Source organism: Cylas formicarius, unplaced genomic scaffold (genome assembly GCF_029955315.1).
Source record: "Cylas formicarius isolate icCylForm1 unplaced genomic scaffold, icCylForm1.1 PGA_scaffold_7__23_contigs__length_41026272, whole genome shotgun sequence".
Classification (NCBI taxonomy): domain Eukaryota; kingdom Metazoa; phylum Arthropoda; class Insecta; order Coleoptera; family Brentidae; genus Cylas; species Cylas formicarius.
The window spans coordinates 40,533,242-40,546,721 of NW_026844352.1; the positions used below are offsets into that span (position 1 = coordinate 40,533,242).

Genomic DNA, 13,480 nt, shown 5'->3' on the forward strand with positions numbered 1-13,480 from the left:
TACAAAAGAAATGAATTTTTTCTAGCTGATAGCGAAAAGGATGTCCTTGATCTATCAATTTTTTTTAAACCAAATTATATTCTAAGGTTATGCGAATGGGGCTTTGTAAGATAAACCACAATATTTTAGACCCGTTCCACAAGAAATAGTTTTTTCACATAATAATAATAATAATAACAATAATAATAAAGGTCTTTATTTGAATTATATACAATATAACAATAATAAGATAACATTTTGGCAAAAAGGCGAGATTCAGTCTACTAAAGATCTATCTATCCCGATAAAAGAGAGGGAAAAAAAGTACGTGAATTTCCATTTTATAAGTTATAACTTAAAAAAAGATGGGCGTTCCCGCGAAAAACAAACGCAAAGTAAAAATAATGAAAGCAATATTTCATTACATGTACCGCACACAGTTAAAGTCTGTTCATAGATACCACGGCGATCCCATAGGACTTACAGTTACCGAGATATAAAATTTTTATACGAGCACATTCGAAAAATTCCATTTCATCGATTTTCGAAAGTAACAAGGGCCATACGCTGCATCCCCGTAACTTGAGACTCACAGACCATTGTTCTATATTTTCTGCTTAAAAATTCACGATTTTGATATATAAATTTTAACTTTAAATCTCAAATCATTGTCCATTATCATTCCTAAGTTTCTCACCGAATCACAAAACTTATTTTTTTCATTATTAATTATTATTAATGCTACTTGCGGACTTGCTCGCATTTAATTGCAAACAATGCTTAGTGGACATCTCATAAATTATGTTCAACTCATAATTTAGGGCTGCGGCGGCTTCCTTAGCTCCACCGGGAAAAAAAGAAACCTAAATTCGTGTATCGTCTGCATAATAATGATAACAGAAATTTTATAAAACGAGAGCCATATACAACAAAGAAAGGCGGTCCTAAAATAGATCCCTGAGGTATACCTTTATTAACATTTAAGAATGAAGAAGTTACACCGTAATATGTTACCGCGTGAGATCGGTATTCTAGGTATGAAGCTAAAAGGTCAATTGCGTCTTCTGACAAACCAATAAAATTTAACATTGAAATAAAAATTTGATGAATAATCTAAAAGGGTTAATAGTGTCAGCTTGCTTTCATCTGTAGCTCTAAATATATCATCGGTAGAGCTGTAGTACAACTATGTCCAGTTTTATATCCCGATTGAGTAAGGGGGATAATCTTGTTATTATCTAAGTGAGACGGCATCTGCTCACATATAACCTTTTCCAAGATTTTTGTTTCTGTTTTATTCGTCCACTAGCCCTAAAAATATTTTTTAACATTCCAACTAAAACTGTTGAAAGTGACCACCTCTTACAGTTTCCTGTAATATATAAAACTAGGATTTTCTTGTATGTATGTAAATCAAACTGTCGATTGACTCTGGCTATAGAAGTTATGCCATATTTACTCAGCTTTTTTGAAATTTCAAATCGCCTTCCCTTAATAACATATCGCGTATTTTGGGATTCCACATGTTATTATATATTTTTTATTATTATTTTCTGAATGACATTCCTTTTCTCTCTGAGTCAGCGTAGTGTTCGATAGTTAAATCAATTTTTAAGTTCGTTATGAAGCAATTGAAAACATTTTTGATTAGTTGATTATTCTATCTCGGAATGTATTATCTAAAGTCTACAAAACCAAATCTGTGAAGCATAAATTACACTGCCGTTTGGCCCTGGCTTTAGAGGTTATGTTATGTTTACGGCAGTGGACAATTGACGAGACAGTCGCTCGGCATTTTGCAAATTTCAGATCAGCTTCTCTTATCTTGTATTTCGCAAACATATTAGTTCCATTCTCCTCCTCTATCTCCCCAGATATTTGACGACACTTTCAATATTTTTTATCTTCCGTTGATACTTCTTCTTCTTCAAGGTTTATGGTGTTCTACTTTTATTACTTCTTTCATTGTTATCATCTTTAATACCTGAAGCAGTCAACCAAATAGTGATGAGACAGTCACCCAGCATTTTTCAAATTTCAGATCAGCTTCCCTTAATAACCTATTTCGACTTTTTGGATCCACTACGACAGTCTGTTGTTTTGCCCTGGCTTTAGAGGTTATATCCTATTTACTTCAGTACACAGTTGATGAGTCCTTCAACATTTTTCAAATTTAAAATCTTACGGCGTAAAATTTACCAATTATATGAGGAACAAAGCGTGCCTACATTAGATATCTTAATCAGGAGGCGTGAAAAAGATGACAATGCAAGTGATCACAGTAGACAGTTGACTAAAACCCCTTCCTCATGTGACACAAAAGCAAAAGATTATAGCAAAAAGCAATTAATTGAGGTTCCACAAAGCTTGAACCTACAAAAGGAATACGTCTGTGATAATTATGCAAAAAATCTAGGGCATACAGTTTTAACGCTTCCACCTTACCACTGTATATTTAATCCCATTGAACATGTTTGGCACCAACTGAATCTGACATTCGTCGTAACGATGATTTTCCCCGTTTTAACTCCAATGTCGTCAAACTTATAGAAACCGAAGTTTTTAACATCCCTCCGCAAACTTGAGCAAATTCTGTTAAACATATAGCAAAAGCACAACAATCGTATATCTATTTTGTAAATAATATAGAACAAATAATGATTAGAACAGGCGATGATAGCGATAGTGATAGTGATATATTATGTGAATAATTTTAAGGAATTTAAGTAGGTAATAAAAAGGATTTGTAATTTTATTTTAGATTTAAAATTCGTTACACAGAATGGACTCATTCATAGCCTTGTACGGAGACCTAATAGTACAACAAATTTTGTTCGTAATACAGTTTTATAACACAGGGCACATAAACACGCTCCTTGCATTTAGGTGGCACCTATTGTTGATATCGAACTAGTTGCGTTTTGTTTGGTTTCACATAAATACTGTGGGTAAATAAATCGTATCGTAAACTGAATTTTCTTCGTCTTACGACTTCCAGATCCTCGACGCTAACCGACGGTAGCGACATCAAGGACGAAACGAACAACTCCGCGGATAACGATTCGATCAAGTCGAAAATAAACGAAGCGAACGCGATCATCGGTCGCATCAGGGACGCGTTGACGCAAATCAAAACGATGAAACCGCCCGAGAGCTCCCGGAAAAGGGCCGAAAGTAATTTTAGCGACGCGGTAAACGATTTGAGGACGGAAGCGGAGAGTCTTCTGTATCAAATCGACAATCGCGGAGACGAAACGCTCCCCTTATCGCGGCCGAAAACCAGAAGAAACGAAAACGATGACGTATCGTCGAAGGGTTAGTTCGAAAGGCCTGGACGTTTTACTAATTTGAAGCTTTAATTCCACTTCAAATTTTTATTTAGGCGACAAATTTCTAACAGTTCCCGACGATGGCGAAGTCGAAGTTACTAGCAGCATCGAGGCTTTGCACGCTAAGCTGCATACGATATCCGAATCGACGGAGAGCAGTTTTAGTACGCCGAGGCAGCGAAAAAGCACAAACGAAATAGCAAAACGTAATTCATCGCATAGTTGCAGTTTTGGTTTGTCGGTAACGAAAAAAATAATAAATAAGAACTAAAAGTTCGGATTTTCACGAAATTACATGTTATGACATGACAATTGTTTCGACAACACCGTGTCATTATCAAATGTAATATTTGCAAACTACTATATATACCGAAAAATGACATTATAACCTTAATTGATGTCGTTGTGCACAACATTTATGTAAAGGTAATACATTCTGAATTGTCTCATAGATTTAATCCCATCGACTTTGACACATTTGATTATAGAGTTCGAACAGACATTTCATCCATCAAAAACTACAGTTAAACAAATTAATTTCTAATACAAACAGCAGGCCACTTACTGCACAGTATACCGACCACTAATTTCATAAACTTAACAGACACAACATTTTCTACAAGTGAAATGAATTTCTGGAAAAAGGTTTCAATTTTAACTTACAGCAGTCGTACATTAATAGGGAATGAGAATGTTTAGGGATCGATTGTGAATTAGCAACTAAGCACATTAACGATTCTAATTTGAACTTAAATTGACAAAGAAAAAATTTTTTTTCAAAATAAATAAGAACTAAAAGTTTAGATTTTCACGAAGTTATATATTTTTAGATGACAATTGTTTCGACAACACCGTGTCTTTATCAAATGTCTTTGTTTTGATAAAGACACGGTCGGTGTTGTGGAAACAATTGTCATGTGAAAATATATAATTTCGTGAAAATTTGAACTTTTAGTTCTAATTTATTTTGTTAAATGGGCTCGATATTTTGCAGTGTAAGCGGGCTTCAATCCGTTACAGAGAACAGACAAAAAACGAAACGTTCTATTTTCGAAGCCGAAACGATCTGTCAATAAGTTCGTAAATAATGGTAATGTCAAAGTCCCGTGTTTCCAGAACATTCCTCGAAGGAACTAGTGTCTTTGGGGTGTAATACCGAGGTGACGTCCGCATCCAAGGAAATTCAAGTTAGCTGGGAGACTAGGAGCGTCGGAGTTCAACGAGATCACAATTCGCACATAAACGCGAGCACACAAACGTCCCCCCCCAAAACTTTCATTTCGGAAACTTTCGACCTGGTCCGCGTGCCTCCGCGATCTACCGACCTAAGTCCAGCCAGTTTTGTCATACAGGACGTTCATGCAACGAAAACGAAAGCGAGGCCGGATTTAAGCTTTCAAAGTTTGGGTGCTCATTGCCTGAGTCCGAAGCGCTCGACGAAGGTGAGTACGACACTAAACGTAAGGGCAATTTTGAGGTTAAAAAATTTCAGCTTGAAAAGCTCACCATTCAATCGCTCCCCAGTGTGACAATTCCGACGGGAAGGTGCGTTCAAAGAACACTTAAACTGTCGATAGCTCCCGATGGAATATGCCAAAACCATCTAGAAAACTCAGCCAACGTGGCTTTTGTGGAAATCAAACACTCGATTTCAGCCGATTCAGTGCGTACCGTTCTGCATTCTTGTAAGTGTGAACATTAGATCAAGAATCATTTTGGTGCTTTAAAAATGTCAAAGACAAAAGTTGCGGATTGGCTGAGACCCATTTTTCGGATAAATCGCTTTAGTGAATACGGTAGTGAAGACTTCCGACATGGGAGTCTGATGTCGGCACCAAGTCCAGTGGGACTTTCGCAAGGGTTGCATTGACAACATCTATACTCTACAGGTTTATGCTGTGTCTGTGGATTTTTGTAGAGGTTTTGACCCTGTCGTAACTCAGTAACAGTGGTTTTAAAATCTATCAACAGAATTCCTTCGCAATCTCAAAAGATCGTGGCCATCACCTTTTTTGTTGACTGGCAGACTCGCCGCCACTCCAATGATTCTTTTTTCGATAGAGGGCCATAATAGGGAACCATAGTTTCATCTCCCGTCACAATAGTTTCTATCCCAGGCTTCGGTTTCGACCCACAGAGAAATTAATTAAACATAAAGAGATGCTAGAGACGATATACTTCGAGATACACCATATTTTTGGGTGAACTCATTCTCCGCTTTTCTCCTTCGGTTTTTTTAGGTACCACGGGTTCCGAACCTAAACAAGGTTCGGTAGAGAGTGGGAAAACAATCGTTTTTCGATCGTTACGCCACCTATCTAGCATAGACGCGTTATTTTACAAAACGTTCATCGATCCCGAGGGCCTCGAGGGCCGAAAATCCCTCGCTTCGACGACGGACTGGGTTTCGGAAGGGCCCGTACACGCGTGGGCGGGGCTGGAGTCGAAGGAGGTGCAATGCCCCGATTCGCTTGTTATAAACGACGCGACACCTTCAGAAATTACGGTGACGTTGTCATATTCAACTGAAGAGATCGAGCCGAAGCACGCCACTGGCGAGAAACGCTACGCGCACGCCAAGTGCGGCGTTCAGCAGGCCGAGTTAGAGTCCGATCGAGGTGATTTTCATGGAAACTGCCGCGTGGTGTCGAACGGTTTGAGGACAGCGACAGATGTTGGTTTTTACTCGATAAAAATCCCATAAAACAAACAAACAAAAAAACTACCAAAACTCGAAAGAGTGTCACGTAAAAAATAATAGTTTTTTTTATCTTGAAAATTGTTTATTATTTTAATATGATTATTTTTTTCAAGTAAATTGCAAGAAAAACTTCCGCGATGATATGAAATTTTTACATAAAACTCAACAATTTGAATAATAATAATAATAATAATATAATCTTTATTTAGCATTATGCTAAGTAGGAAATATAAAATATAAAATTCCAGATAAACAAAAACCAAAAGCTAAGCACAGAGAAATCAGAATTTGGACAATACATGGCGTCATCCGTATTCTTGTAGAAAATGTAACTTTGTGTTATACCTCGTGAACTAAATGCTTTAAGACAAAATCGGTGAACTCCTTAAAAAATCTTCAAAAAATGTTTTTAATAAAAATTTCTATACAAATAAAAAAGTTATAGAGGGTTTTTAGAAATTCACATTTTTAAGAATCACCCTGTAGCTCACAAATTGCATATTAGTTTTGGGCTAATTACGCTGCAAATGCTTAAAGCCATAGAGGCCTTTCGAATTTGATGATTTCTGTTGGTACGATAATTTTTATATAAATTTCATAATAATTTCCTACAACTCCATATTTGAACCTAGTTTGTGGTTCTGATGAACATTTTTGATATGGTAAAAGTTAAAGGTCTTTACTCTCGTATACCATTCGAAAAATAGATATCTAAAGATTGCATTTTATATTTTAGAAAATTCAAAACTTTTTACGAGGAATGAGTTTTACTCCATTGCTCAATTTTTACATTTCCAGAGTCAAAAGATCAACTTTGCACCCTTATCGTTCGTCTATGAACGCCGTTTTCGATAAAAGAGCAAAACGACAAGCATATAATATAATAATATATAATAATATAATATAATAATAATATAATATAATATAATAATAATATAATATAATCTTTACCTCCACCACTGTCCTCAAACCGAAAGACTTCACGGATTTTGATTAAAATATTATTTTTAAAATTTTGTTTCTTAATTTTCTTCTTTTTTTTAATTCAAGTTTAATTACGTAATTTTCTTCAAGGCCACAACAAATTGCAATTATAGCTAAACACAAAAAATATTTTTAAGGCCCTACGTTTTATCCTTTTAAAAATGCCGAAAATTAAAATTTCAAAAATATGTTACGAATTTCCCTCAAGGTTTCACCGATTTTTATTAAAATTTTGTTTCTTCATTTTCTTCTTTTTTTTCCTTCAACTTTAATTAAGTAGTAGATTTAGATATGAATTTTAATAATTTTCTGTCCATAAAATTACATTCCATCCATAAATACAATTATAGCTAAACACAAAAAATAACTAATCACACTCTAAAATTTCGAAAATATGTTCACAAAGATTTCACGTATTTCACGCAGATGTAGTACTAGTTTGTACACCAGATTTCACATTACGCGAGATTTCACCGATTTTGTTAAAAACAATATTTTTAAAATTTTGTTTCTAAATTTTCGTAGTCTAGTAGTAATCCGTTTGGATCGTATAGATTGCAGCGGCATCCATCGAAACCATGATCAAACAACACTTTCTACGAACGAGACGCAATATGGCTGCTCATTTGACCATTTAATCGCGAAAAACGCCGCTACACACCTGGAACTGGCCAGCAACGGCCGGTACAAGGACGAAGCGAATTTATTTTGCGAAAACACCCGCGTGATTTCGCAACGTGACGTTCGCAAACAGCGCGTTATCGGGGATTTTCCGAAGTTCCATGCGAAACACTTTCGAAACAACAAAATGGCCGTCAACGCGGCAAACGCGCTCAAGAAACACGCGAAGAATCACCAGAAGGTCGCGATCCACAAGAAATTGAACTACTTTACCAACTGGGTGACGTATTACGTCAAAACGAAGGAATTTTTGACTGCTGGCGATTCGGGTGAATGAGTGTCGAATTAAAAAGCCTTAAACCACAGTCTAGCAGTTTTGGTTAGTTTCTTTGCGTAGACGTTTGAAGGTGCTGTCGCTATACTCGATCACCCACGATCAAAAATTTTCATTTTACATTTTCAAGCAAATCATCATCCACCAGATCTCAAACTTTCACAGATTTCAAGGAAATTTTGTGGATTTTTAATAATAATAATAATAAACGGTTTTTTTTATTAGTAAAAAAAAACATATACATATTCACAATATAATACAAATAGTTAGTAGCTACTCTACTGAACACCAGATCGTCGGATTATTGCACAATGTTTTTTTAAAATTATATGAGATAATTAAAATATAATGTTGTAAGATAGAGGTATAACGTAACTTAAGATTAATTAGAAAAGACAACTATATACATTGACAGAAACTGGGAGCTACAATACTATTCTTTTAAGAGAATCTGCATAATTGAAAAAGAAAACAGGTAAAGTCTGTTCATAGATATAAGAATGTGACTAACAGATACGAAATAAGGAAAGACCCGGCATGCTGTAAGAATAAAATATGGGCGAACAGGTCCGTACTTAGAATTTAATTATTTTAAATCTGAAATAAAATTACAAATCATTTTTATTACCTAAGTTACTTAAAATTATTCACATAATATATCAGTATCACTATCGCTATCATCGCCTGTTCTAATTATTATTTGTTCTATATTATTCGCAATATGGATATACTATTGTTCTGCTTTTTCTATATGTTTAACAGAATTTTCCCAACTTTTTGGAGGGATGTTAAAAACTTCGGTTTCTATAAGTTTGAGGACATTGGAGTTAACACGGGGAAAAACATTGTTACGACGAATGGCAGATTTCAGTTGGTGCCAAACATGTTCAATGGGATTAAATATATAGTGGTAAGGTGGAAGCCTTAAAACTGTATGCCCTAGATTTTTTGCATAATTATCACAGACGTATTCCTTTTGTAGGTTCAAGCTTTGTAGAACCTCAAGTAATTGCTTTTTAGTATAATCTTCCTGAAAATAAATGTCGTTATTATACATATAGTTTTGGATTGTTGCTTTTGTGTCACATGAGGAAGAGGTTTTAGTCAACTGTCTACTGTGATAACTTGAATTGTCCATTACAATGACGCTATTAGGAGGAATGTTTGGAAATAGTTTGTTTTTAAACCAACTTTCAAATAAAACAGCGGTGGTGTCTTCATGGGAATTCAGAGAAGAATCTTTAATATTTTTTCTCAGACAGAGAAAGTCCATTTGGAATCCAAACATCTTTAGAGCCAGCATGCAAAATAGTTATTCTTTTACCTCTTTTTGATGGCGCGTTTGTTTCGCACTTATCAATTGAGTCAACCCAACCCTTTTCCGGGGTATCATAATTGTCGAACCAGGTTTCATCCAAGTAAATAATTGGCCTTTGTTGTTCTCTGTAGATTCTATTTTTTTCTAGATATTCCAGTCGGCATTTCCGGAAAATTCAACACACCGCGTATTACACACAAAATAAGAATGATTACTAATAAAATTAAACCAAAGAATATTAAACACAAGTAGATATAAAAATATTTTCTGTTACGGACCACAATTTTACCTAAATTTAAATTCCGAAACTTTAGGTAATAATATTGTTGCATTGTATGTTAATGACCACCCTTGGATAATCCCATTCATAAGCAATTGGTCACTTTCTTAAATCTATGAACATACCATACCTCTCTGAATTGTGATAAAATCAATTAAAATCGTACTAACTTATCCTTATCCGTACAAAATTTCTGTGGTTAAGCAACTAAAAACACAATTGGAAATTATTTTCTACGCTAACACGGAACACGAAGAAAGGTGAAAAAAAATATAGCGACACCTTAAAAAAAAATTGGATATTAATAAATGATTTTTGAAACACCATTTCAAGAGCAGCATCTCGGACATAATATTATGTGCGCCAATCAGGGATAACACCCTGTGTTGTGTTAATCATTTTAATAAAACAGATTTATCAATGGAAATTGCAAATGGTGACTCACCGGCACAATCACGGTCGTTAATTCGCAACTTATAAAAAGGGTACACGTTTTACGCACACTACACTGTACGAAATATCGATTAAAACTTTAACACAAAGTCTCTGATAATCCGAAATCGAAAAATTTTCTCGCCAACCGACTTGCAATTAAATAATAACCTCAATAGGCATGCGTGTAAGTTTACTCGACTGCTCTCAGGTGGCGGTGTCGCTCGTCTCTACACTATCAGGATAATTCCCGCATCGGAATATAGGTGGCGCCGCACGGATCGCTTCGCGGAACAATGAAATTATTACGTGGTTCTTCGCCTTAACAGCTGTTTATTAACGCCGCGCCGATATTAACGGAGGTTTAATTATGTTTTATATTTTTAAATCGTAACCAGCCATCTTTTAGTTTTATTCGCCAGACACATTTAATCTAACCAAAAATGTGGTTGTTCCGAGGGTTATGTAATTAGGTCAAGTGTGCGTCGGTGGCCACAGATGTGTATTTATTCTATTTGTTTCATGTTCTCATTCTCGTAATTTAGTTAGATGCTAGTTATTAAATGTTTATGGTGTAATGTGTTATGTAAGTGTAGAGTGAGGAATCGTCGACGGCGGTTGTATACTATTATATTAGCGACTGTCTAAGATCAAAATATGACCCGAATCATGACGATAAATAGACTGTATGGTTTTGAAATTGTTGGTCATTGAGGTGAATTCCAAAGAAAAAATATCATTGGCGTACCGTTTTTTTTTCTTCAAAAGCGCGCTATTCAAATCACAAAATTAATTTTCCTTTTGAAAATTATAAGTAAATGTAAATAATCCTTAGTCCGTCTCTGATGTTTCTGAATATTACCAGCTTCGGATTCTAGTGAACTTTTCGATTCTCTTTTTCGTAATCCGCCCGGATCGTATTATTCTTTTAAACTAGAAAGAGTTCAAGCCTTCATTCGTCGAATTGGTTTTTGTCGTCAGCTGATTTACTTGGAGATTGCCGGCTCCGTTGGTAAACAGGAAATTCGATTCGGTGCATACGAGGGCTGTTCCATATATAGGGTGTTTCGAAACAAGTGATGGTGATTCCTTGTCCGAAATAAAAATAAATAAAAGTGAAAAACTTACGAAACGGCATACAAAACAAAATTATTCCTATTTGGAGACTGTTCCCGCGATTTTTTCAAAATACTGGCCTTTTTTAATAAAAGCAAATGAATAACACTTCTTAAATTTTTCCTATTATCGTATTATTTTGGTTTTTCCTTCGGTGCCTTGCTTATTTGTTGCTTTTTGTATATAAAATATTTCCCAAATGTTATTGTTTATAAGAGAATCATTTTTTCGTCAATGCCTTAAATTTAATTTTTTTATTCGGAAACTGTAATTTTTGTGAAAAAATCGCAAGGGGCAAAAAAATATGCAGAAAGTGCGTTATTACAATTGCTATACTTCAGTATTATTTTATTGTTATGTCTATTTTCGTTTTCAAGAAAAAAATTGAAAACATTATTTTCTGTCATATTTGTACCGCTATGTGGTTGGCTTTTGACTCAAAGTTACCTGGATCGAGAATTAAGCCTACATCATATTTTTTAAATGGAACATCCTGTATATTAAATATATTTCCAAGGCTGGCAAAGAAATTTACAGAAAACGGTAATAGATAAATTACGCGATATTGGTCTTTGAACAATCCTAGACAAATACACGAAATAAAAACCCAGGGGTATGGTCTGTGCATAGATATAAGAAATTGACCAATTGCTCTTGAATGGAATTATCCAAGGGTGGTCATTAACATACAATGCAACAATATTATTACCTAAAGTTTCGGAATTTAAATTCAGGTAGAATTGTGGTCCGTAACAGAAAATATTTTTATATCTACTTGTGTTTAATATTCTTTGGTTTGGTATACTACTTAGTTTGAGTTTATTAGTAATCATTCCTATTGTTTTTCCTCGTGTTAACTCCAATGCCCTCAAACTTATAGAAACCGAAGTTTTTTATTTTATTTTAGATTTAAACATAAATACATACTTAAATAAATAAATATTGTTTAGTATCTTTCCTATCTTTCCTTAATTCGTATCAGTTAGTCACTTTCTTATATCTATGAACAGACTTTACCAATCAGTTAATGTTTATTGTGGTGTCATAAATGGGCATATTTTGGTTTCGATATTTCTAGATGAAAAGTTAACTGGAGATCATTATTTGCAACTCTTAGGGCACCAATAGAACAAAGGAGTGTGATAATTTAAATGCTTTTAAAAGATTAATGTATTGTCTGAAATTTTATTCTTATTTTTCTTTTATAATTGTTCTGTTATATACTTTTGTTCTGTGTACTTTTGTACTAATTTAAATTTTGCAACTGCCTCGTATATTTTTGTTTTCTGTTATAGCTTTATGCTAAATAAATAAAGTATTTATTTAAAATTGATAGTGTTTTGTTTTGTACGTTGCTTGAAAAAATACTCGGCTGCTAATCCTATCTTTTGTTTTTTTGTTTACCTCGATGTCTCTAAAAACAAAAAAGTTACAGCCAATTAAAATGTTATGAAGATAAATTTTACGCGCAGTAATAATCGAACTGCCCCCGTATATCGGAGCGTAGGCGCGTTAATCTGAGGCAATAGAGACGCGCCGATAGAAGCAAAATACCTGTCTGTGGCTTTCCTTCCAAGCCGCAATTTAAAAGTACGTTATGTCATTAATTATCGACTTCATGTTTACAAACTAGGACGGAGTCTTTTTGTTGCACGTGTGTTTCGGCTTTTGGATCGACCGAGATTTAACATCCCAGTGGTTTTTAAAAATGGTAAGCGATATTTTATAAAAATAAATAGAATCAACTTCGAATTTCGGTAAATCGCGCTTTGTTGTAGAATTTATCGCGCATCCGGGCTTGTAGGAGGATAGAAGTGCCTTCATATTTATTTATAAAAGTGAAATGTCAAAGAATCGCGAAAAATCCGTTGATGTCAGGAGTGGGATAGATGCGAATAAAATTCTCGCGATTTTAATCGTTGGTTTTTTAAATTCAACGAATGAATTTCTGAAAAACATGTCAGAATTTTTCAAAAACTAGTCAGGATTTCTGAAAAAGAAGTCAATATCCCTGAGAAGTCAGAATTTCTGAAAGAATTTTTCATTTTCTGAAAAACGAGTGACAATTTCTGACCTAAGATAGACTTTCTGAAAAACAAGTCAGAATTTCCGAAAAACAAATTAGAACTTCTGAAAAACAAGTCAGAATATCTGAAAAACAAGTTAGAATTTTTGAGAAACAAATCAGGGTTTCTGAAAAAAGGTCAATATCCCTGGGGGATGGTAAATTTGTGTTGGCTGTATTTTTCGATTTTAAGCGTGCTTTCGAAACAATAAGTAGAACTAGACTGTTAAGAAAATTGTACAAAATTGGTATTAAGGGAAGAGCGTATAAATGGCTTCGTATTTAACAGATAGGGTACAAAAAACTGTACATAACTGTAGA

General features: G+C 34.6%; 1 protein-coding gene across 1 annotated transcript in view; it reads left to right on the forward strand.

Annotated features, from left to right (window-relative positions):
* The window catches only part of LOC132705566 (uncharacterized), a 71,350-nt gene extending 62,724 nt beyond the window's left edge, over positions 1 to 8,626 (forward strand). The window contains exons 3-8 of the mRNA XM_060676219.1: positions 2,978 to 3,294; positions 3,362 to 3,514; positions 4,425 to 4,750; positions 4,801 to 4,993; positions 5,549 to 5,926; positions 7,548 to 8,626. Coding sequence (XP_060532202.1) covers positions 2,978 to 3,294; positions 3,362 to 3,514; positions 4,425 to 4,750; positions 4,801 to 4,993; positions 5,549 to 5,926; positions 7,548 to 7,951 — 1,771 coding nt within the window. The 3' untranslated portion in view covers positions 7,952 to 8,626. The remainder of the gene's footprint in view (positions 1 to 2,977; positions 3,295 to 3,361; positions 3,515 to 4,424; positions 4,751 to 4,800; positions 4,994 to 5,548; positions 5,927 to 7,547) is intronic.
* The last annotated feature ends 4,854 nt before the right edge of the window (positions 8,627 to 13,480 follow it).